We start from the raw sequence: 8,711 nt of genomic DNA on the forward strand, positions 1-8,711 counted from the left end.
ATATACAGTAGATAACACAGGATCCACCATTCACAATAGGTGATGTCACAGCTCACCTCCTCCTCCTGTACAATGACTGATATCACCTCTATATACAGTAGATAACACAGGATCCACCATTCACAATAGGTGATGTCACATCTCACCTCCTCCCCCTGTACAATGACTGATAACACCTCTATATACAGCAGATAACACAGGATCCATCATTCACAATAGGGGACGTCACAGCTTACCTCCTCCTCCTGTACAATGACTGATAACACCTCTATATACAGTAGATAACACAGGATCCATCATTCACAATAGGTGATGTCACAGCTCACCTCCTCCTCCTGTACAATGACCTTTGCCCAGATTAGCGCATGTTTATGTCGTTGAAGGGAGCTATGTGCGGTATTTGCTTCTGATTATCTCAGATTCTGACCCGTTAGTGACCCAGAACCCTACACAGAGGAGCAGCCAAGAGAACAAGAGGAAGCAAAATGGCAGTAAAGTTAATATGTGATTTATAATGTTTTTTATTAAAATAGATCTGTCACCAGATTTCACAATGCAAACTGCATTAAATTAATGTCAAGATCTTTTAGACCTGATGAGGCTGGTGTGCTTACTGATAAAATCCACGTAAGAAAGGCTGTGTAATCCCTCTATTAAAATGAGCATTTAGGAGTCTAGCTGAAGAGGGAGAGCTCATGAGCTCAAGTGTATCCACTCTCCACCCACCTGGCGGGTCAGTGTCCGATAACTCATCCTGTCTGCTGCAGCTTGTCAGGAGCACAGTGGATTGTAAGCAGGGAGGAGGGACACTGAGGAGCTGTCAATCAGGTTAGGTGGGCGGAGACTGAGTTTAAACTTTCAGAAAGTCATGCTGTCATGGGTTTGCAAAGTAAGTACACCAGCCACATCAGGCTTATTTCATAATATGTGCTTGTATTGTGAAATCTGGTGACAGCCATTTTTTGTCTATTTTTTTTCTTATATTATTGTGCATTTTTTATTATTGATGAACTTATATTTTTATTATTTTTAATCACTTTTTGCACTGTTTTCGCCCCTAAAAAGTAAAAAAAAAAAAAATTACAAAATTAAAAATTTGTTTCACCATTTTTTAAAAATAAATTTGGGGCAATGTGCGCTATAGTCGCACCTCGTGAAAAGCTACATGGTGCCACATTATCGATGAATCTTCTCTCACGGCTACAAGCGGTGGGCACATAGCAGGGAGGCGGACCCTGCATCTAGTAAGGAGACCCCAGAGGGAAGGGGCCGCCGTGGTGGGGTCGCCCATCCAGCACAGATATGTTCCCTATAAACGTCCAATGTGAACCCGGCTGCAGATCTGACTCCGATGATTATTCACTATCAGCGATGCAAGAAAAGTCAATAATCAGGGAAAACCTTCTCGCCGCCGGCCTCCATTTCCTGCTAGTAAATCATTTCTTGGAAACGTATCATCTTTCTCTTTCACTTTTCCCGTCTTATTGTTCCTCACATATAATGTCATGGAAAGAAGCCGCCTACAATCTGTTTTAATGAGTTTACAGCACGCAAATCATTATAAGAAAATAAATGTATATAGAAAAAAAGCAATAAAAAAAGTATAACTTACCAAATTACCTTTCCACTCTATTATATGTCATATTTAAAGGGGTTTTCCAGGATTAGAAATTAGAACGAGAATCTGGTTTTGCTGTTTAACAGCATTAACGTTAATGGAGCTGAGCTGCAATACCACTCCCAACCATGTGAGGTGCTGTTTTTTTTTTTTTTTTTTTAATAATGCAATCATGGTTTTCTACACTGTTGGCTATTACGGAGAATTACTTTATTATCGTGTTACAAAAGATTAGAAAGTTGTTTGACCGCTTTATACCTATTTAATAATTTTTATTTCTTCAGATGAAAGATCCAGATGGAATTGGTCTCGGGCGTTGTGTCTCGTGGCCATCGCCTGCTTTGTGCTGATTTTGCTCTTAAAAAATGAAAATCTCAAAAGTAAGTTTTGATATTGTGCCTTCACCATGTAATACTACACTTCTCCTCTAGAGGCCGCTGTAGGGAAAATGGGTCACTGGCTACAACATCCCAGGAGAAATCACTTGATCGCCGAAGCAAATGGAATTTTTTTTTTTTAAATTACTTTCTGACTTGTTTTTGCAGAGTGGATAAAGTCGGTGACCACAGAAAAATCTCTCAGTAAGTAGTAATTATAAAGCTGTAATTTGCTCCATTCATTCTCTATGGGGCTGCCGATAGAAACTGAAGGCTGCGCCATTCATTCTCTATTGGACAGCGCTCAACTTTTTTCGGCAGCTCCATACGGAATGAATGGAGTGGTGGTCAAGCTAAGGAAACTGCGACCTCATTCTGCCGATGGTGCAGGTCGCTGCAGTCGGACCCCGGTCGATCTATAAGCTACCACCGATCCTGTATATAGGTGAAAAATGTCTTTGCTTGGACAATCCCTTTAAAGAACAATCTTATGGAGCCATGGCTTTGTTTCTTGAGTTCCAGCTTGGGTTGGGCTTCAGTCCATGATAGAAGAACTGCCACCTCACGTGGAGGAAGGAAAGCTCTGACTACTCTGAGTACCACAAAATGGATTTCACACTGGTTGTCACTTTTGTCCCCTCTAGTTCTGGCCACATTCAAAATGTAGGTCTACACGATTAAGCAATTTATGACACATTGGCTTTTCCTTCTTGGAAAAAACATCCATTTTTTAAGCCCTGGTGGGACAGTGATAGCAAGAAATGCCTTTGACGAGAGGATCCTTTTGGCCCGGTGGGTGAGGGAACGTTAGGGGCTTATAGTAGACAAGGTCCAGGAGGATTTTTTTGGGTAATATCTCAATGATTTCCTTCAAAGATAATTAACATCAACTTCCTCACCCCTTTAAAACCAAAACACTCCCTAAGCTGTATCAAAGTCCCATCTGTATAAATAAAACCACATTTTTTTTTGTCTTCTCAGGTGAAATCTTCAGTAACCGTAGAGTCTTGATTCTTTATTCTCCTGACAACAAAGAATATGAAAACCTTGTGCGGGTATTTGCCTCTTCTTTGAAGGGTCTCCAATTGGACGTGGTCTTGGACCAGTGGCATCGTATAAAAATGAGTGAAATTGGCCCCCTGGTTTGGTACCAAAAAGAGAAAGACTCTGTTTTTAAGAAGAATGGCTTGATTGTTCTCCTCTTCTCCGAAGGGGCCAAAGAGAAGTACATTGCCTGGAAGGCCCAGGATCCGACACAACGCAATGACCTGGATCCATACCAGTCGTTTGGAGCTGTGCTAAACTGTGTGGAGCCTGATTTTTGTAAAAAGAGGGACTTGGAGAGATATATTGTTGCCACTTTCAGCCCTTCCCGTCAGAACTCTGTCCCTGAACCATTCAATTCAGTCCTTACTTATGAGTTACCTTTGTGTCTTGAAAAGTTTTTAAAGGAAATTGCAGGGGTCAATGCCAAGAAACTTGGCCAAAGACAGCTGAAGAGAGAGTCTAACAAAATCCGGGAGAAACTCTCCGTCAGGGTCACGACGGAATCTGTGAATTCTGTAGGAAATGTTGCAGTGGAATTACAGCCCTTACTGTAAGTGACAAGTAAAGTTCCTTACACATATGGTGGAGGATGCGGGCACAATTTATAAGCTGAGCGAAAAGCGTGAAATTGAACCATCCAATCATCAGAGTTTACATAAATTGGAAAAGGAATGGAGAAGATTCCTGAAATGGACATATTGTAGCTCCTTTTGAAGGGTGAAGAATGACAAAATAAAAATGGGTATGAGGGTGGCGCCACTAAAACTCCAACGTATACAAGGTCTGAATCATCGGATGGTACAAAGAGTACATTGAGGTTGTAATCTAGTTTCCTCACCAAAAAAAGAACTCCTGAACACTGGGATTATAGTGGAGGCTTCTATAAAACCTCAGCTATAAACTTCAACTTTTTGACCACTAGGGGGAGCGTAGAGAAGTCAATAGTATACAGTAAGCTCCCCCTAGTGGTGGCTGCTGGTCATCAGAACTTTATCACTCTAGTCATTGTCTAAGCAGAAGATTTGGAGCTGTGTATAAGAAGTAAGAGATGTGACTACTCTACGTATATAATATGAAGATTGGATTTGTTGCTTCGGTTTTATTGAATTGGTAGAAAAAGCTGAAGTTTTTTTTTTTCATTCTCTGACATTCAGAGAATTTCTCAATTCTGGTGCTGTTGTTTTATCAATTCGTTTCTATGAAACGAGAGTTGAATTTTCACCACTGTCTGTATATGTGCATTTTTTTTTAAATTATTTCTTAATTTGTGACATCAAGAATCTCATCTGCTAAAAATTGTGCAATCTTGAAAGACATGAAGGAAATAAAAATGTATTTATTTTATTATCGAGTAATTTAATTACATGTATTACTGTGGAATTAAAGACTCCGGGCACCACATAATAGCAATGACCCTATCTAGTAGAACAATATTTTTCTAAATTAAAGGGAATGTACCGTACAAAAAAATAAAACAGGAGTGCAACCTATTAAACTTCAAATTAAAAGTTTTGGGTGCAGATCCTATTTTGGATTGTGTGAAGGGGGCTGGTTCACTTCTAGTAGCAAAGCCAGTCTCCTTCTTTTCACAGTCCATTTTCCACCGGCTTTGGAGGTTGTAGTGGCCCCCTGAACACTTGGGCCCCTGTATCTATGATATGTTGGCCCATGAGCTGGGCATCTTCAATGAAAAGTAGGACCCTCCCAAACCTCAGGGCATCAGCGGTAATCGCGGGAAGCTACAGCGGCCACTACAGGGAAAATGGAGTATTACATGGCAGAGAAGGGTCAGTCTGGTCCATGGGGGAAGGACTGCCTGGTTTGTTGATTCGATGAGGGTCATGGCAGTGGCGTCCATAGCTGAAAACACTTATTTACTGAGTGCAGTGTACAAGAGTCGCCTTGTGTAGCGTCCATGTGAGCAAGTGGAATGGCGCCAAACCCACCGGTGACGTATCCTTCATGTCTACAATGTCAATATTAAATGGAAACCATCGGCGCCAATGTAAATAAATAAACCCGGCCCCGATTGCCCCCAGATAAGATGTGACGTCACCGACTGACACAGGGTCTCACATTTCCAAAAGGGCATTTATACGGAAGGAAAAGCTCCTGTACAAGACTAGGAGCCGCCTTCTATTTTGGCCGATTTGGACCTCATAATTGGGGTCTGACATTTCCATATAATGGGGGTAAAGACGTTGACATTGAGGAATTACTACTTATGCAATTGTATTCCATTAACGTATGGAGTTACTATGGGGCCTTTAAAAGAGGGGCCCCAGAATTGGGAGGGTAAACGGCCCTACAGTCCCGAGGACAAACCCCCAGCGCCATAATGAAGGCGCCACTCCTTTTTTTTACTCCTTGGTTTATCACCATGTAATGATCCCGCAAGGCTAAGGATCAGCCTTTTCTTGTAAACTTTGAACCCAGTTATAAGTTACTGATAACAGGGACGAAGATGTGACCGGGCGCTAACGCGACGCCACAAATCAGACTTCAGAAATAAGATTTACACTTTCCACCCGAGCAGAAGAAATAAAAAAAAAATCAAATATATATACACTTTAAAGTTTTTAGAACTCGACTCAATTGAAAGCTTCATCAGGGGCTTCGCATATAAGCAATGAATATACAGATGTGGACAGATTTGGTGGTACCGTCTGGTAAAGTAAGAAAACGCCACAACGGTCACTGATGTGTCCGGCTCAGGACTATTATACCATACCAATAAATATATATATATATATATATATATATATATATATATATATATACACACCAATTGATTTTATCTTTATTAATAAAAATAAAATCATTACCTAAAATTGGGAAAATTGCATAAAGGAAACCACAAAGAGGATAATGTACAGAAGAATAAATGACATATTAAAAAAAATACTGTACTCCTGATCACTTAGGTCGTATGTCATGGGCATACATCAGGGACTATGAAAAGCAGTGGGGTGAAACTTACAATTAACCGGTCTAATGCTCCATATGGTAAGCAACGAGCCTCCAGGATCAGATACTGAGCACCTAACACTGAAGAGAGTCAGGGTAATGGTAGCAAAACTACCAGAAATACAAAATAGCAGTCAGAATACCCATACAGACTCTGTGCTGGTGAAACATTGACTCACGTTTCGTCACGCTTCATCACGGGGGGAATATCACTTTTATTTCCCCCCAAGGTCATGTGCACACAGAGTTTTTTTCTTGGTGCAGTTACGCTTCAAAAGTCACCAGAATAATTGCTTCAAACACTTGAAAGACTCTTCTGATTCATTTTTATTGTAAAATCATTTTGCGGGTCATGTGATCAGTGATTTGAGCCATGTTTTCCCACATCGGGGTTTTGAAAAATGCTTGATGGGAGAAAAGAAAGTGCAAGGTCACTTCTAGGAAGTAAAGGGGTTTCCCCAACCACGGACTTTTATGATTGTTTCCTTATGTTCTGCACTCATCCCTCATCCAGAAATGTATAGCCTCATTTTTTAGGATACAAGGGGGTTTCAGTGGTTCATCACATGCGGGACCATCTCTATTCACATGACCCCCAGCGACTGGGTGCAAAACCAAAAGTAGGGGAGCTATTGACTTAGTTTGTCTATGGCTGTTTTCTTCCAAATGCAGCGCCACCTTTGACCACAGGTGGTGTGTGGTGTTACAGCTCAGCCTCATTCACTTCTAGCTGCAATACTAGACAGGAGCCTGGACTAATTCCATCCAGCCCCTTCCAAGCCCAGGTACGGGGGTCAAAAACCTGTAAAAAAAACTGTTCTCGGATCATTAGGGGTGAAGCATGCTGCCCAAGCATGATCATGAAAGTGTAAGGGATATTTTTATTTTGGGACTTTTCAGCTGAGCAGTGGGGGCGTCCAGTGTCTGGCCCCCATTAATTCGGGGGTCGAACTGGCATAGATTTTATCGCGCAAGAGAATCGGCCAATTGTGTTAATGACACTCGGATCAAACTCTGTTATGATCACTTCACTTTTCTCATTCGGCCTCTGGACACCAGGAGCCGGTGGACATTAGGCTATGTTCATTGTTCACACGCTGCTTTTGTGCTGCTTTTTCTTTCTGCAGGCATAACCTGCTCTCTTGCCATTGAAGATGCTTACAACAAGCAGATTTTGCGGCTTTTTTTTTTTCACTTTCTTATTGCTTTCTATGGGTAAAAAAAACGCTGACACTGCAGATTTAAAAAACACAGCAGTTTTCCCAGTTCAGTCAGGACTTAAAAAAAAAAAACAAGTGTGTGTATGAGATTGCTAAAAAAATATTTAGAATTGAGAGTCCTCAGTGGTTGATACCTTTTAATGGCTAACTGAAAAGATGGTAACAAATTGCAAGCTTTCGAGACTACTCAGGTCTCTTCATCAGGCTCAGACTGCTGACATCTCATAGCTTTTACTGGTACTGGAGAAAGCAGCTTTTAATTTGAATTTTTAAAAATGCAGCAAAAAAAGCAACGTGTGAACATAACCTTCATTAGTAAAAGTTGCTTTCAATCTTTGCCAATAACTGAAGCTGCGGCAATGGCTGAGGTTCATCTCATCTCCTTCTTACTGGCGGCCTCTAGTGGCCAATAGGAGCATAGCAATTAAAGTGGTGCTACAGATTAGTGGGTGAGGTTCAGACTATTATTATTATAATTATTATTAATAAAGACCTTGTTAGTTGGGGGCCTTGATGGATATTTTGCATTGGTGCCTACAAGCATCTAACTACGCCAATTTTTTTAGGGTATGATAATGCCACCAATATGATGGGTGAGGGCCCAACGTCTTGGCAGCCCACGGATCCTGTAAAAGGGGATGCAATCCTGAGCGTACCTGGGGCTGTGCAAGATAGACTTAGGAGGGGGAGGCAGGCCTAACCGGCTCTGCAGCCCCCTCTTACTCAGGGTCAGCGAGGGTACCAATGGTTCATGCAAATCCTGGGAAAAAAACCTTTCGTTGTGCACAGAAAACCAGGCGTAGCTTTCTCACATCCGATTTGGCGGCTGCGGAGAAATATCAGCGCATACATCGGTGCACCCGCAGCTTTTAATCCGCTACATGCTGATGGTTTGTTCAGATTTTGCCCCGAGCCGTGCAGCGTTGGAGAAAATCTGCATCCAAAATGGATTTTTCCCAAAAATTTTTGCGTTTTTCAGCCGTTTTCTGCAGATAAAACGCTAACAAAAAAGCTTACATTAAGCATCCCATCGTTTCAATGCATTCCGCAATTTTTGTGCGCAGGCTGTGTTTTTTTCCGTGAAAAAAACGCATCGCGGTAAAAAAAAAAAAAAAAAAACGCAGCATGTTCATTAATTTTGTGGATTTTTCTCATTTTTGCCGCTATATTATTGCAGTGGGAAGCTCTGGAAAAAAAATGCAAAAAATCCACAGAAAAAGCGCAATTAAAAAACGCATGCGGATTTCCTGCAGAAAAAGTCCGGTTTTGTTCAGGAAAATTCTGCAGACATTCCTGAATGTGTGCACATAAATGTTGTCTATGTCACCTCAAAAAATGAATTTGACCATTGCTGCAGAATTGGCAGAGGAACCAAGTGTTCAATTTCCCTGCAGCACCCCCAGAGGAGACATGCGGTATTACATGGGCCCTCCTGTGTCATAGCTCCGTATAAAATGGGGCACATAGATGACTGCCCCCTCT

At 41.5% G+C, this 8,711-nt stretch overlaps 1 protein-coding gene across 1 annotated transcript in view; it reads left to right on the forward strand.

Moving 5' to 3' along the window:
* Nucleotides 1–4,386, forward strand: part of IL17RC (interleukin 17 receptor C) — a 37,674-nt gene extending 33,288 nt beyond the window's left edge. The window contains exons 17-19 of the mRNA XM_077276357.1: nt 1,903–1,998; nt 2,164–2,199; nt 2,977–4,386. Of these exons, the coding sequence (XP_077132472.1) occupies nt 1,903–1,998; nt 2,164–2,199; nt 2,977–3,596 (752 nt within the window). The 3' untranslated portion in view covers nt 3,597–4,386. The remainder of the gene's footprint in view (nt 1–1,902; nt 1,999–2,163; nt 2,200–2,976) is intronic.
* Nucleotides 4,387–8,711: the final 4,325 nt, after the last annotated feature.

The sequence above is a fragment of the Ranitomeya variabilis genome, chromosome 8, assembly GCF_051348905.1.
Source record: "Ranitomeya variabilis isolate aRanVar5 chromosome 8, aRanVar5.hap1, whole genome shotgun sequence".
Lineage (NCBI taxonomy): Eukaryota > Metazoa > Chordata > Amphibia > Anura > Dendrobatidae > Ranitomeya > Ranitomeya variabilis.